Consider the following 16156-nt stretch of genomic DNA (forward strand, 5'->3'; position numbering starts at 1 on the left):
CTCTGACTCGAGCAGGCCACTTCCAGTCCTAAGTCTCAGTTTCCCCTGTGTACAATGGGGACAAGTGGAGACAGTCATACCACCTTGTCAACCTGCTATAAAGATGAAAGGAAATCACAAATATGTATTTGAAGTGCTTGTCATATGGTAGGAGCTCAACTTCATTAGCAATCTACGGTGGGCGTCCATTTTCCCAGCTGTGAAGTGACAGGAGGGAAGACCGGGACAGGGCTAAGTGAGGAGCAACCCCAGGGGCCCTGGCTGCCCAAGTTGTCAGGTGTGCTGGGCACCATGGCCGCCATCTGGCCTCCAAGAAGCTATAGAACAGGGGTTTCAACATAGGGTCCTGGGTCCCTGATCCTCCCAACAGGCCCTAAACTGAGCCCTAAGTGCCTGTTCCTTCTTCATTTCTCACTAGCAAATGGCATGCAATTAGATTTTCATTTTAACATGGGACTCAGAACTACTCACTGGAGAGGCAGGATAATCTAGAGAGAAATAAATGTGTGTCATCTTCTTGCTGCTAACTAAGAGGTACACCAGCGAGGGAGCACCTCTCATCTGAGGGTGGTTTCCCTTTCCTTCAGGGTTGTCAGGAGTCCACAGGCCCAGAGCAGGGCTGCTCTGTGGAGCAGGTGGGGCTGGTAGTGTTTTTAAGACCTTGGTAAGTTCGAGGCACTCTTGCCTTTGGAGTCCCCATCTCACTACCTAGCAAATGTATTTAAAAAATAATAATTTTAATGACACAGCCACATTTTACATTTTAAAATTATATATAATATTAATTATTATAGTATTAATATTATGCATGTATATTCTATACTTATATAATTATAATGTTAAGATTATGTATGTATATTATATGTGACATAATATTATAGGTATATAATTTTTCTTTGCTTTGAACTTTTTGGAAATGATTACTGTTATGATTTTGCTTTGAGAATTCATTTACATTGACAATTGATAACAAGTTGTTGGCAGTTGTCCTGCACACTTGGGGATTCTTGTGAGATAAGACAACTTGACCTCCAAACCATTTTCAGATATGATGATACTTTCATGAATGCTAAATAAAGCTGATGCAATATTACATTGTATGGACATTTACTTATATGTATGTTATAATTTTGCAGTTTTCTCCTTTTGAATTTTGGAGCCAATACTGGTAAGTTGGTTTTTTTTTTTTCTTTTTTCAGGTCTCAGACATTTTTATCAGCCCTTGTAAGGTCTCAGTACCTGGCCATTGTCCTATGAATAAACAGAACTGCCTGTCTGGTGGGAGGATGACTGTAAGGAGCATCTTGGGGTACGACCTTCCTTCCCCAATAGCCGTGATCTGCAGATGAAAGGACGAGCTCACTCAGTGACATCAAGGGGCCAAAAAAGTCACAGTAAAATTGGTGACCTCTCTGAACCAGCATCAGCCCCCTCGCAGTTTTTCTTGCAAGCTGGGGGCCTCCAAATGACTGAGCTTGAATATGTTATCCATTTGTCTATTCATTCATTCAATATTTACTGAGCATAAATGAGTACAACCTCTAAAGAAGGCCATTTGGCAACATCTATCAAAATGACAAATGCAAATACCCTTTTGATTGAGCAATCCCACTTCTGGGAATGTGTTCCATGGATGCCCTCACTCTTACGCTTAATCAAATCTATATAAGGTTATCCATTGTTGCATTGTTGGAAGCATAAAAACACTGGAAACAACCCAAATGATCATCAACAGGGGACTGGTTACAAAAATTATGGTGCAGCCATGCTATAACAAACAGAATGGCATCTCTCTATGTACTCCTACAAAAGGAACTCTTTTTAAAAGTTTTATTTTATTTTTGGGGGGTGGGGGAGGTAATTTGGTTTATTTATTTATTTTTAGAGGTACTGGGGATTGAACACAGGAACTCATGCAATCTAAACACGCACTCTAACAAGGAACTCTAAGATATGTTATTAAATAGTTTTACAAGGCAAGGAGCAAGACACTATATAGGATTCTACACTTACATTAAAAAGGGAAGAAAATAAGAATATACACATGTGCTTGAACAGGCGCAAAGAAACCCAGGATGGACATTCAAGAAATGAGTAATAGTGGTTCCCTGTGGGAGTGAGATGGGAACCGGGTAAGATGAGGTTTAGTGCCTGGAGGGAGAGAATTTTTACAGATACCTTTTAATACTTTTTATTTTTAAGAACCATGTGGATATATCATGAATTTGGATGATAATTTTAAATATACCTATTGAGCATATAACTGTGCCAAGCACTGTTCTAGGCACAGGATACAGTGGGGAATAAGGCAGACAATTTGAGAAAAAAGAAATAGGATCATTCATTCTCCACCCGCTACTATTGTGGAACAAATTCTAATGGAATAACTGAGGGGCACAAAAATGCGGTGTTCATAAACTAAAACGAACACATGACTAGAATTTACTGAAAAGTTCGCTTTGGCATTCTACCCGGGAGGCTGGCTGCCAGCAGCACTTGGCCGTACTAGGTTCCCACTGCACAGGCTCAAGAAAGGAGTGGGAGGGTTAGTGCTGGGGTTCTGGCCATCCTCAGTGGTCCTCAGTCAAAGTGACTGAAAGGACACTGCCTCTGAGCATCTTTCTGGAGAAACCTGAGAGCTTTCATCCTAAGAAGTCATGCCAGACTGAGCACCCTCAGGAGAGAGTAATTTATCGGCTAATCCACTACCATCTTTTGGTCTTACAGAAGCATGACCTTGAACGAGAACCCAGGACAGGGAAGTTTTGATGAGACAGGCAGAGACAGAATTCTGGGGACTTCCCAGACCGGCAATGACTGGGAGCTGAGGCTGACATTAGTGCACCTTGCCTCCCAGGCACTTCGCTGCGTTGGAGCAGCTCACTGAATCCCAAACCCTACCAGGTGAGTACTTTTTCTCCCTTGCATTTTCACAGATGAAGAAACTGAGACACAATGAGGTTAAGTACCACCCCCAAAGTCACAAAATCAGCAAATGGGGGAACCAGGATTCCAAGCCACTTAATCTGACTGCAGAGCCCGAATCCCCTTAGCTCCTCTCTCTACACCTCTGAGCACCTTTGGAGTGGAGAAGGAGGGCAGGGCAGCTCCAGGATCCTCTCTCTGTCCCAGGGCCCAGCCCCCAGGAGGTGATCACAAGTGCTGAGCTGGACAGTGGGATGTAGAACACTGTCGGAGACTGCCCACCCCAGGTCTTTCACAGAACACGCCTGATGCCCCCCCCCCAGACCAGACCTCACCCTTCCTCCACCCCACCATTTCCTCTGAGGATAAATATAGACTCCCCTTTATTTGCCTGACTTCGGAATCTTCACACCTGGCACGCAGCCTTCCTGGGCTCCCCCTTCAAGTACACAAAGCCTTTGTCTTCTTATGCAAATGGCCAGGTTCTGCTCATAAAAGTACCCCACCTAAAAGGGAGGTGAGAAAGAATGCTTCATGGAAAATTATGAAACACATTTCTTTGTATTTGAATACTTCCAGGACTTCACACTGGCAGCAAACCAACTCTGGGTTAGACCCTGGCTTCTCTGGCCTCTTTTTGGGCCATGGACCTCCTTGGTATCTGGTGAAACTCACGGACTTCTCAGACTAGTGTTTTTAAAAGCACAAAATAAAACACATAGAATTACAGTGGAAATCAGTGATACTGGAATAGGGTTATCCAAATACCTATGATGCAGCAATACGATGTGATTCTTCATCAGCATGTTAAATAACAAGATCCAGCATTGGGTCTAATTATAATTCTGAGGAAGTGATGAGCAAAACCAGTATCTGAAGATGTCTGCACATGAAAATATCTGCAATTTCTACTGGTGACAAAGTCACAGGTGTGACGAATACTAATAAGGTTTGTTCCCTGCACTCACTGTGGAAGAACTGCTGGGTTTCACTTCGAGATTGCGGAAGATGAAGATGTAATACAACCCCATCCTCCCCCGCCCCAACTTAGGAAATTCTAGTCCTTGTCAGTTTAGGCCTGGGATTTCCATTCTGACCCAAGTATATCCCTGGCTTGTATCTGTGGCAAGAAGACCATTTCACAAGTATGTGAATCCCTCCCAATGTCCCGGGGCCAGAGCTGACTCCTCCCTGTCTCGGCTGGAAGTTAATTGTTTGTAAAAGTGGTGTTCCCAGTAGCTGACCCTCCGGGGAACACTTCCAATGTGCCCATGGGCTGTCCCTGTGTGAAAAGCATGACCTTCAGTAGTTCACTCCGTAGCCAGATGAGGCAAGTGAATGCCCTGCACCCTTTTTCCAGACGTGGAAGATGAGTCTCAGAGACAGGGAGTGAGCTGTCCAGGTTGAGGGTGCAGGTTTGCCCCATGCCCTTGCCTTTCCTCTGAATCACATGCCTCACACACCTGCCATTGGTGTATTTATCTTGATTTGAGGTGACCATGATGAAATTATAATGATAATAACAAAAATCGTTACCACCAGGGAGGACCCACTGTATTTCAGAGGCATGACATCATCATTATCATCATCATCACCATCAGAGTCATGGCTAATCCTAATAGCTTACATTATTCCAAACTCTGTTCTAAAAACTTAACCCATTTAATCTTCCAAACAGCAGGTCATGTTATTGGCCCTGTTTCAAAGATGATGTCAGTGAAGTCCAGAAAAGTTAAGTCATTTGATCAAGGTCATAGCTGGTCAGCTGGAATTGGTACCAAGGAAATAGCCTCCTCATTTTTTTTTAAGCGAGCTGTTTGGTTAAAGTGGGACATATACATAGAAAAATGCGTATGTAAATCATGAGTGCAGAGCTCAGTGAATTTTCACAAAGTGAATGCACTCATCCAACCCACCACCCAGGTCAAGAAATGGAACGTGATCAGCGTGCAGGAGCTCCTCACCCTTCCCTGGTCACTATGTCCCCAAGGTAACCATTATCCTAACTTCTATTGCCATTAATCGGTTCTGCCTGTTTTTGAGTTTATATCTGTTTCCTCATTCTCAACCATTATGTTATCTCATTTAGTCATCATAATGACCTTAGGGTCTAGAAAGTAGCTGTTTTCTTATTATTCCTATTTTGCAGATGAAGGAATTGAGCTATCTGCACCCACTTGGGGACCTCCCTGAGGCCCATGCCAGTGGGATGGAAGTGGAATCCTAACTCAGATCCTGGGGGCTGACTGCACCATCCACTGCCTCACTGTCAGTTGAGCCTGGATTTCTGCTTGAAACTCAGAAACACAGTAGAGGTTCAGGGATGTTTGCATGAACAAATATCCTGGGCCCTAACTGGCCCAACACTTCCTCTCACAGGCCTTATAGCAGCCTTTCTAGGGAGCCCATCTACTCCGAAGGGCCCTCTCCTCCAGCCACTTGAGCTTCCGGGTTGTTCTTCGGGATCTCCAGCAAAGTTCTACCTCCTGGTCCTCGCGCTTGCCCTTCCCTCTGCTGGCCAGCGAATCCCTTCCCCCAGGGACCTGCCTGGCGTCCTCCTTTGCTTCTCCAGTGTCACCTCCCAGGCAAGGCTTCCCCCGCCCTGACCTCTGACCTGACCCCTATCTCAACAACACAACCCACGCACTCTTCTTCCTCTCCCTTTTTCTTGGAGTGCTTATTACACCCAACGCTGTATTCTATACGTGTATTTGTCTATTGTCTGTCTCCTTCCTCTAGACTGTGTTTGTCAGGAAGCAAAATGCTGTTTTGGTCACTGATTTATTCCCAGGGCTCGGACGTACATGGCATACAGTCGACACTCAATAAATCTTGAGTGGAAGGAGGAACTAATCAGCACAGAACTTCACCAAGATACAAGTGGCCTCCACAAAGAAAGGAAAAATAGAATTTAAATTCACTTGGCTAACAGTGGCAGTGCCTGGACTTTAGCCAGATCCTGCTCTTCAGCTGAGACAAAGACCGGAGGTTGGGGGAGGGGGGCCAAGTCCAGTGGGGCAGCTCATCTACCAGCCAGGAAGTCAGGGATCCCCTCCCCTGTCCCTCTCTGGCTGCTAATGTGACCCTCCCCCGAGGTCTCCAGCCAGCCACGGTGCCCCACCTCAGAGCATCAGAGAGGAGAACCAGCCACCAGCTCAGAGGTGACAATAGGGCTCCTGTGTGCTGTGGGCAGTTGGAGAGGGCATGAACTCAGGCAAATGAGCCTGAGTGCTCACAGATATAGAGGCGTGCGGGTGGTCTGGGCACTGCTTCCACTTCAGAGTTCACCAGGATGGAGGGCAGCCTAAGGCAGCTCAGCCTGGGCAGGGGGCCCGAGGGGGCTGGGGACAGCCAGGCCCTGGCTGAGTTGCAGGAACTGGCCCTGAAGTGGTTCATGGAGACGCAGGCCCCCCTCATTCTGCAGAATGGAGCCCTGCCCTCCTGGTTTCACGGATTCATCACCCGCAAGTAAGGCTGCTCCTGTCCCCATGCCCAGCATGGCCTGTAGCCCCCCGAGGCTGGGAAAACAGTCCAGGACGAGACTGGTTCCTGCCCTCTCCCTGGGCTAGGGAGGGCCCCCGGGAGGTGGTGGGCAGGGCAACAGATGGGGAAGGTTCAAGTTCTCTGGCGGCAGCTTTGGAGGGCAGGGTGGGCGAAGGCATCGGCCCCCGCTCTAAGGTTAGGGCTGGGGGGGCTTGGCTGCTGAGCTGCCAGAAACACAGTGAGGGGCAGGCAGGAGCAGGATGCGTGCAGACCAGCTCTGAAAAACTTGATGAATTACTAGAGGGACTGTTTCATTTGTCATCCAAACCAGAACGCTGTTAGTAAATAGGCTGGGAGAACTGTTTTGAGTGGGGACTGTCCCAGGCAAACCTGGATATACAGTTACTCTAGGAATAAAAGCCAAGATATGGAGGTTGGCTCTCTGACTGGGCTGGATCTCCAAGCTGCCAAAGCACTGATGAAGGAATGACAAACCCAGCCAGTCACTAAGTCCTCCTGACCCAGCACCTGGCATTGAACCCAGGCTAGCTTCATGGGCCACAGCCTGTGCTGTAACACAGGGCCCTCTGCTCAGAAGGGCCCTATTCTTGGCTGAATGCTTTGCTGTCACTATGCTGAAATTCTTACTTTCTGTGTAGGGGGCTCCACGTTTTCATTTAGTACCAAGCCCTGCAAAATCTGTAGTTGATCCTGCATAGAGCAGGCACCCAGTAAGTATCTGGTGAAGAAATGGGTGAGGAAATATCCGATCTATGTACTGCCAAACCAGAAGACAGCTGGAGTTTTCCACCATGCCTCCAAAATACTTGGCACCAGTTAGAAATATTCATGGCTGCCTGGGGCTGAAAGGGATATGCAAGGAGGGGATGAGAACATATGAGTTGCTATTGTGGTCTGGCTCCAAGCGTAACAGCAACTTCTCCCTGCAGACACTCTTGTGTAGTGCACATCCTGCACAACAGTACACAGTGGTCCTGAGGCAAGGAACCCATAAGCCTAAAAATCTCTAGATACATGGATTCATTCTTGTTACAGAGCCATTCATGTGGGGAGTGGGCAACCAGGGGCAGTGGCTGTTGTGCCTGCTGGTGAGGCGGTAGTGGGGGGTGGTGTCTGTGGCCTCAGGACTCCAACCCAGCCCCAGACTGAGTCTTGAGCTTGCTTAACTGGGCCCAGACAGAGCACAGACCCAGCCGAAGGCCTGAGGGAGTCCCCTCTGAAGGGCTGGAGGTCTGCGTCCTGGATCTGGCACCCAAGGGCATGGTTGGCCAGGACTCTGAGGCAGGTCTAAGTCAGGCTGCTCTTGCTGCTGAGGGGACCTGGGCCCAGCTAATGGCATGTCCTCTGCCCAGGCAGACAGAGCAGCTGCTCAGGGACAAAGCTCCTGGTTCCTTCCTCATCCGGCTCAGCGACAGGGCCACCGGCTACATCTTGTCCTACAGGTAAGAGAGGAAGCCCTCTGCAAAGGGCAGGCAGGCTCCAGCTCCCATAAACCAGCCTTGCAGATACACGTGGCACCCCCACCAGCCCACACTGCTGGGCTTTCCCTGGGCCGTGACTCGCTCACTCCCTCACTTATCTGTCCACGTCCATCAGACATTTTCCGGGCAGAACCATCAGTAAGCTAGGACGAAGCCCCCACCTTCAAGGGGTGAGTGGGGGCAGAGGAGAACCTCCTCCTGATGGGAGGCTGGGGAAGGCTTCACAGAGGTGAACTTTGAGCCCAGGATAGAAGGAAGACCAGCAGCTTGCTGGGCAGAAAAGGAGGTGTGATTGGGGTTTAGGAAGGTATTTCCAGTCGTTAGGACTGCGCGTGCAGAGGAACAGAAGCTTGGCAGACTAAGGTGCTGGGGCAGCCACAGGTTGCTGGAGGCATTGGACCACGGTTCCAATGCCTGGTGAGGAGAGCCGGGAGCAGCTCAGGATGGCCTTGGATGCCTGGTTATGTCTGCAGACAGTGAAGGGTCATCTGGTCAGCCTTAGGTTTTGCAAGGATCCTTCAGACAGCCTATGGAGAGGGAACTGGAAGACAGATGCTGGGAGTATGGAGGCAATGGGGTGAGGTCTGGGCTAGATGGTGAGGTCTGGGCTAGATGATGAAGTCTGGGCAGGGCAAGGCAGTGGGCATAGAGAAGTGTAGACAAGACGGCCAGGGTGAAGTCAGAGATGGTGATGTCAGCCCTGTCCTCAGAGTAGGTTGGGTGGGGAAAGGCAGAGAAAGGAAGAAGTTTCCCTGACCCCTCGTTAGGTAAGGAGCGAGGGAGTTGGGGCTCCAGGGCAAATCTCAAAGGCCTCAGAGCCAGATTCAAAATGACCATCTGCTCGGACTGCCCCAGTTCAAATCCTGACCTTGAGCAAGTTACTTTGCCTCTCTGTGCCTCTGTTTCCTCATCTGTAAAATGGGAACACTGCAGTGACTATTTCATATGATTGTTGAATGGCTTTGATGAGTTTTTACCTTTAAAAGTACTTGACACAGTATCCAGAACATAGTAAGGACTAAACAAATGTTATTGTTGTTAAAAGGTATTGTTAGTCTATGGGCCAGGTACTGTCCTAGGCACTTTGAAATATACAAACTCAGCAGTTTTCATGTCTTTTCAGCATCAGATTTTTTTCCCAAACATGATCTTAGGTGGAATGCCAGCATATTAAAGAGATCAAAGTGGGGCTGCTCAAAGATACACAAATAGACCAACGGAATCCAGAAACAGCCCCCCACATTTGGTTACCAGATTTGCAACAGAGATGCCACTGCAATTCAGTAGAGAGAAGGCTGATCTTTTCAATAACTGGTATGGGAGCAATTGGATATTCAAATGGAAAAAAACCGCCCCCACCTTACATTATACACAAAAATTCACTAATTCTAGGTGGATCGTGGACCCAAGTGAGAAAAGCAAAACAATACATTTGTCGAAGAAAACACAGGAAACATTTTTCATGACTTTGAAATAGGCAAAGATTTCTTAAATGAAACACAAAAGTACTAACCACAAAAGAGAAGACTGATAAATTGAATTTCCTTAAAATTAAGAATTTTTGAAAAAAAATTGTTAATCAAAAGATACCATTAAATGGACAAACCACAGTGTTGGATAAGTTTTGTACTGTAATATATGTATCTAATAAAGGACTCATCTCCAGAATATATAAAGAACTCCTACAAATCAATAAGACAAAGACGACACAGGCAGAATAAAGGCCCTTCATAAAAGAGGGTCCAAAAGGACCGTGAGCATGTTGGGGTTCAGTAGCTTTAGTAATCAGGGAAATAGAAACTAAAACTACTTTAGCGAGTGGCTACCGAATAGTTGGTGAGGACGTAGAACAACGGGAAGTCTCCTACTCGGCAACAATTTTAGAAAACTATTTGGTATAATCTACTAAAGCTAAACATAGGGGTGCTCCTGACCCTCTGATTCTCCTCCTTGGGATATTCTCAACAGCAATGACTACATACGTTCAGCAAAAGCCACGCACAAGAACGTTCACAGCAGCTTTATTTATAACAACCCAGACCTGAAAATAATCTAAATGACCATCAACAGAATGGATAAATTGTGGACTTTTTTTTTTTTATTAAATGGAATACTACCTGTCAATGGGAGGGAAAAGAAACTAATTCTGCATGGACATGAATCAATCTCAAAGACATAAAGTGGAGTGAACAAGCCAGGCACAAAACAGGAACGCTGTATGAATCCTCTTACATGAAATTCCGTAACAGGCAAAACTGAGCTGCGGCAATGGGGGTCGGAGTGGTGGCTACGTTTGTGGGGCACAGACTGGAAGGGGCCATGAGGGACTCCTCTGGGGAGCCGGCAATATTTTCTGTTTTGCCCTAGGTGGTGGTTACGTGGCAGTGTTCACATGTGGAAATTCATTGAGTTGCACGCTTAGGACATGTGCAATTCACTGTGTTTGCGTTATTCTTCTATAAAAAAGGAAAATGAAGAGGGTGGGACATTACAGGCTGGAGGGGAGGTTGGAGCTGGAATTCCATCTTTTCAGCCTGGCCAGGATTCAGGTGAGGCAAGTGAGGTGAGTGAGGCAAGTGAGGCTGAGTCGCGCAACTGTGGGGTCGAATCTCATCTTTAAGACTTAGATATTTTGCTCATCGTCGATATCTCAGTATTAATTTTGATTTTCTAAAATATAGCATTATTAGTTATCTTGATTACTGAGTTTTGTGGCATCCCCTTAAATTTTGGATCCGAGCTTGGAGCTCCCCCTACCCCAGTCCTGGCCTTGCCCTTCTTGATTGATGCTGGGGGCCCCCTGCCTCCCCCAGCAGGTTTGAAAACCACTCCCTAGCTCCCCATCACCTTCAAGGCTGGGCTTATTGGATGTCAGGTCCCACTTTACAGAGGGACCCTTCAAGGCCCAAGCGGGCAGCGTGGCCGGGCCAGCTCCAGCCCTGGGCCAGGGCAGGGCTGCCGGCTGTCAGCAGCCCCAGGACCACAAGTGCTTGTGTTGCAGGGGCAGTGATCGCTGCCGGCACTTTGTCATCAACCAGCTCCAAAACCGGCGCTACCTCATCTCAGGGGACACCCAGACCCATGGCACCCTGGCCGAGCTCGTGCGCCATTACCAGGAGGTGCAGTTTGAGCCCTTCGGGGAGACCCTGGCTGCTGCCTGCCCACGGGTAGGCACCCCTCCCTCTTCCCTGGGGGCGGGCGGCGGGCAGTGTGCCCGGGCCTGGTGCGTCCGCCACTTGGCCACATGCCTCTCCATGACTTCCCTATTTCCTGACACCCAGGGGCACACAGTGCGGCATCACGGTCCCTATTTGAAAAGAGGAGACTGAGGCAGCACTCTACCTGAGGTCAGGGACGTGGTGGGAACGTTTCAGTCCCTGCTAGCAGTCCCTGGTAGGCAACTGGAGGCCGGCCAGGGGTGTATGACCACACACTTGCTGTGTCCCCACCCTCCCAGCCAGAGGACAATGATCTGTATGACGCCATCACCGTGGGGCTCCATCAGACCGATCCGGGCCTGGAAAACCCACCTGCTGCAGTGTCCCCCACAGTGGTGCCAGACAAGGCCAGCCCCCGCCCCTCTCCAAAGCCTCAGGTCTCCTTCCTCCACAAAAAGAAGAGCCTGAATGCACGTCCCCAGGACCTCTCCAAGGAAGAAAGCATGGAGGTGAGGAGGATTCTGGGCTGCTGAGGGTCAGGGTTGCTACACCAGGAATGTGGGTGCCACACCCACCGTCAGGCCTGGAGAGGCCACACTGACTGGCCCCTCCAGTTGCAGAGGGTGAGCTCCAGGCCTAGGGAGGAGCCAGCCCAGCATGCAATCACCCAGGGCTTCACCCATGCTGTGGCCTGCCTCTGGCCAACTGGATCCGATTCAAACCTTGGCGTGACCTTTCTAACTGAGTGACTTTGGACAAGTCACATAACCTCTCTGAGCCTCTGTTGATCAATCCTGAGGCTCCTGGGGCTTGAATGAGGGAATGAATGTGAAATGTCTGAAAACTCCCTTTGTAACATGCAGAGTGGGGTGCCTGTGAGTCAGTACTTTATCCTCCTCCACAGCGACTCACAGGAGAGACTCAGATTTTTCTTAATATATATCAGGTCACAAAATGTTGAGGGTGTCTCCTCATGCTTAGCATAGAATCTGAAATCTTCACCAGGGTCCCCAGGAGCCTCACCAGGTGTCCTGCCACCTCTCCCTCTTCACTTTTCTCTAGCCTCATTGGTCTTTGGATCTTCCCTGAACACACCAACCTTCTTCCCACCCCAGGGCCTTTGCACTTGCTGTACCTGCTGCCTGGAATGCTCTTCCCACCAGATATCTGCATGCATATACTCTCACTGCATTCCATTCTCTGCTCAAAAGTCATCTCCTCAGAAAGGCCCATCTGAACTATAGAAAATATTTCCTCTGCCACCTACCATTCTCCCTGTCCCAGTACCCTGCTTTGTTCTCCTTCACAGTACTGATCATGAGCCGATTATTATCTTGTGATATATTACATCAACTGTATTAAGTTATGTAACAGAGCAGTGTGTTGCCAGGTTAGAATCCAAACTTCCAAAAGTTGGTCTTGTCATCAAGCCCCTGGCACCTAGAACATTGTCTACACAGTCCTTACTAAATACTTGTTGAATAAACACTCAGTTGATGGACTTGGGGGGCGGGCCATTCTGAAGAGGGAGGGAGCAGTGAATGAGTGGGTTCAGGGGGCTCAGAGGGACCAGCGGACCACTCTGGAGGGGAGAGGAGCAGGGCAGGATGATCCTGGGTGGGAGGTAGAGCTCGTGACTCATGGCCTTGAATGCCGACATAAAGACAGTGGTTCTAGAGTATGAAGCTGGCGGGGACCCTGAACATCAACCAACCCCTGCACAGAAGAGTCAAGTAAACTGAGCCCAAGACACAGAGCCTCAGCTTCTGTGAGGGAGCTTCAGTTTGCCCGAGGGCAGCTTAGTCACAGTGTAGCCTTTAAGACGTCTGTCCCTCTCTCCCCAGGCCCCCATCAGGGTGCCTCCCCTCCCGGAGAGGAGGGCCTCCCTTCTGGACGAGTCTTTCGGAGGCCCCAACGACATCGTCTATGCAGACCTGAGAAAGATAAACCAGGCACGGCTAGGCCTGGTCGCAGTTCCAGCCGGCAGCCAGGCCTGCTCCTCAGGCAAGGAGGACCCAAGGAGACTCTCAGATGGAAGCCAGAGCAAGCCTGATGGCCCAGGACCTACCCTGTCTGGGGTGGGCCCAGACCAGGGCCCTAGAGTGTCTCCTACTTCTCGGGGCCTCCTCCTGCCCCTCAGTTCTGAGGCCTTGGGATCCTCAGCCTCTGCCTGGAGCCAGGGGTCTCCAAAGCTGAGCCACAGGGCTCAGCCCTGTTCCCTGGGCAGCTGTGCAGATACCTATGAGCTCGTCCAGACAGCAGGCCTCCCAAAGGAAGCCAAGGATGTGCCACACCAAGAAGGCAGCAGTACCTACGAGCAGATCCCAGCCAGGCCCCCCTATCCTGGGGCCAGTCCCACATATAGCAGGCTTTCAGGGTCCACAGACTGTGGCTATGAGAGCATCTCAGGGACCCCGGAGCTCCCAGAGCCCAGGAACACCTATGAACAGACTCCAGCAGCCAAGAGCAAGGAGCCTGGACGGACACATAAGGTAGGCTCTATGGGTGGGGTGGGGTGGTGGCCAGCCCTTAGGGGGCACCTGGTGATAAGAGGGACCTGTGGCTCTCAGGCATGGGCAAAGCAGGTCACCACCACTGCCCAGAACTTTTCAGCCCTAACTTCTGCTTCGAGATGGTGGAAGAGGCAGATGTTAAGTTGGATATAAGAAGGGGGCTTCCAGGCTCTCCTAAGGTCTTTCTCTGTGGCAGACTGGGACTCCTGTCCCTCCCTCTTGACCACTGCAGGGGTCTCAGAGCCTCAGAGAGATGATGGACAAGGGCCCTGGCACCAGGTCTGACTTGCCTTGGCCCTTGTCATGGCTCAGCCACTCCCTAGCCATGTGGCAATATAGTTTCCCCAGCAACTAAGATTGCCAGATTTAGCAAAATAAAACAGCGGATATCCAGCTAATTTGAATTTCTGATAAACAATGAGTAATATTTTTTAGTGTAAGTATGTCCCCAATACTATAATTATTCCTTATTTATCTGAAGTTCAAATTTAACTGGGCATCCTGTATTCTCATTTAGCACCTTACCCAGGATCTCCATTTCCGCATCTGTAAAGTGGGCTGGTCCCATGGCTGTGTCCAGGGGCAGCAGCCCAAAAGATTACACGAGGCATCCTTACGTGCTCAGGACACAGCCCAGAGACGGCTGTCAGTGAACAGCTGTTCTTCCTGAAGATTTCTGATAAGAATGGAGAAAAGGGGGAGCAGGGAGCAGGGGGGTGGAAGGAGGTGGTCAGGGGTTCTCAGGGAGGCAGAGGAGCCCTCCTGAGCCCTCGGCCCCAGCACACTTGCCCATACCTGGAACTGATGAGCCGGGAGAGCCAACTCCCCAAAGGGACACCCTCAGATTGGGGCCCATGTGAACCTCCTCCCCAAGCCTGAACAGTGAAACCCCAAGCTCCCAGCGGAAAGGCCTTCACCGAAAGTTCTGCCAGCTCCTCCCTCAGGGCAGAGCTGTGCCCACGCACCGGGGACAGGGAGCTTGACTGGTGCAAGGCAGCCTCTAGGTCCTGACTCCCCAGACCACAGATGCTGCCTGCGGACAGCCCTTCTAAGAACCACAGAAGCCACATCCCACGTCTGCTCTTCCGCTGGCTGCGAAGTCCTTCTGGTCCCTGGTGGCACCATGTATGACCCCATCCCCATTCTACTTAGGGCGTGGCTGGGACAGAGAGTGCTGGGGGTCTGGAGATCCAGGGGACCCAGTGAGGGAAGTAGGGGCTCGGCCTTCCGTCTCCACTTCCCCTTTAGCCTCCTGAGCCAGAGAGGGCAAGTGCCTTGTCCCAAACCAGAGGCTAGAGTGGAATTCCCAGAACTGTGAGGGGCAGTGGAGCAGCCGTCATTATTCCAACCTGGTCTCTTCCCAGCCTTGGGCCCCAGCCCACAGTCACTGCTGAGGGACCATCTGAGCCTGGCTCTCCCCTCCCTATCCAGGGACCCAGGCTCCAGCATCTTCTTCCTCTTTGCAGCCTGACAAGCTCCGGAGGCTCTTCTTCACGGATAAGAAGCACAAACCCTGAGGAGTCCTGGCTTCCGGCGGCCCACCAGCGGGTTTCTGGGAACCTGCCACCAGAGGTTACTTATTGGGCAGCTCTCAGCCTGCCTGAAGGCACCCCTGAACCCTAAAATCCAACCAGCCTGCTCTGGAACCAGGCTGAGACAGAGTTGCCTGCAGCTCAGGGTGGTGTCCCGCTCCCCCAGTGCGTCCCACCCAGGCCGAGGAAATCACGGCCCGAGAGGAGTGGGGACTGGCCAAAGGCAGGGGTCAGCATCCCCATTTCCAAAATGAGCTGGGGCCTGGGCAGATGAATCAAGCCAGCCTCCCACCCTTACTGAGCATGGGGCAGGCCTGGCATTTTCCTAAGTGGCTGAATGACATCGTGCAGTTGCCCTTGAGACCAGAATCAGTCCTTCTCGTGACCCTATCAGCAGAAAGGAGGGGAGGGCCCAGGGCCACATCCCTGCTCCTGCTCCTGCTCCAGTGGAGTTAGGGCAAGAAACCAGGGAAATGGCAGCAAAGCCCCAGCCTCAGAGGCGATGGTTCTGACCCTGGGGCAGCTGGGCTCCCAGGGACCATCACCTCAGCCTCTCTGCCCCCGCCTTCATCTCAGCCTCACAATGCAAGCTGGGCAGACCCTAGTTTGACCTCTTTAGCTGCAGATGAGGGGGAGGGTGGTTGAGGCCCAGACAGGAGCAGCAACCTGCTTAGAGTTGCACAGTCACCCCTCCTAAGGCAGCCTGGGCACTGCTGGCCGCTTGCTGGCTATCCCTGTCTACCAGGCCAACCTGCACCGAGCTGTGCCTGATGCCCAGCTGATACTCCATAAATGTTCACTGGAATGACAATCGTTATGAGGGAAATGGAAACAATTTTCACTGAACACCTGCTCTTCGTGGGGCTCACTCAAAGACTTGGAGTACAAGTGTGTCTTCCTTTCTAAGACACAAGCACTGAAATAAAAATTGGTGCCTCAAGTGGGAAGGCAGTGCTTAACCCAGAGAGGTGAAGTGCTAATGGCGGGATTTCAAGGAGAAAAGGGACCAGTGACCTTTCCTAACATTGGCAGACACAGAGAAC

General features: G+C 50.3%; 1 protein-coding gene across 1 annotated transcript; it reads left to right on the forward strand.

Annotated features, from left to right (window-relative positions):
* Nucleotides 1-6217: 6217 nt before the first annotated feature.
* Nucleotides 6218-15098, forward strand: SH2D7 (SH2 domain containing 7). Its single transcript, XM_010983892.3, has 6 exons — nt 6218-6393; nt 7782-7871; nt 10912-11077; nt 11368-11577; nt 12913-13560; nt 15048-15098. The coding sequence occupies exons 1-6, from the start codon at nt 6218-6220 to the stop codon at nt 15096-15098; spliced, it is 1341 nt and encodes a 446-aa protein (XP_010982194.1).
* The last annotated feature ends 1058 nt before the right edge of the window (nt 15099-16156 follow it).

Source organism: Camelus dromedarius, chromosome 29, assembly GCF_036321535.1.
Source record: "Camelus dromedarius isolate mCamDro1 chromosome 29, mCamDro1.pat, whole genome shotgun sequence".
In the NCBI taxonomy this organism is placed as follows: domain Eukaryota; kingdom Metazoa; phylum Chordata; class Mammalia; order Artiodactyla; family Camelidae; genus Camelus; species Camelus dromedarius.

Bases quoted from the DNA above. Each gene is read 5' to 3' on its own strand.
- SH2D7 (XM_010983892.3), top strand. From the start codon at position 6,218: ATGGAGGGCAGCCTAAGGCAGCTCAGCCTGGGCAGGGGGCCCGAGGGG. The intron at 6,394-7,781 runs GTAAGGCTGCTC...TCCTCTGCCCAG, and splicing joins CACGGATTCATCACCCGCAA to GCAGACAGAGCAGCTGCTCA. The intron at 7,872-10,911 runs GTAAGAGAGGAA...CTTGTGTTGCAG, and splicing joins GGCTACATCTTGTCCTACAG to GGGCAGTGATCGCTGCCGGC.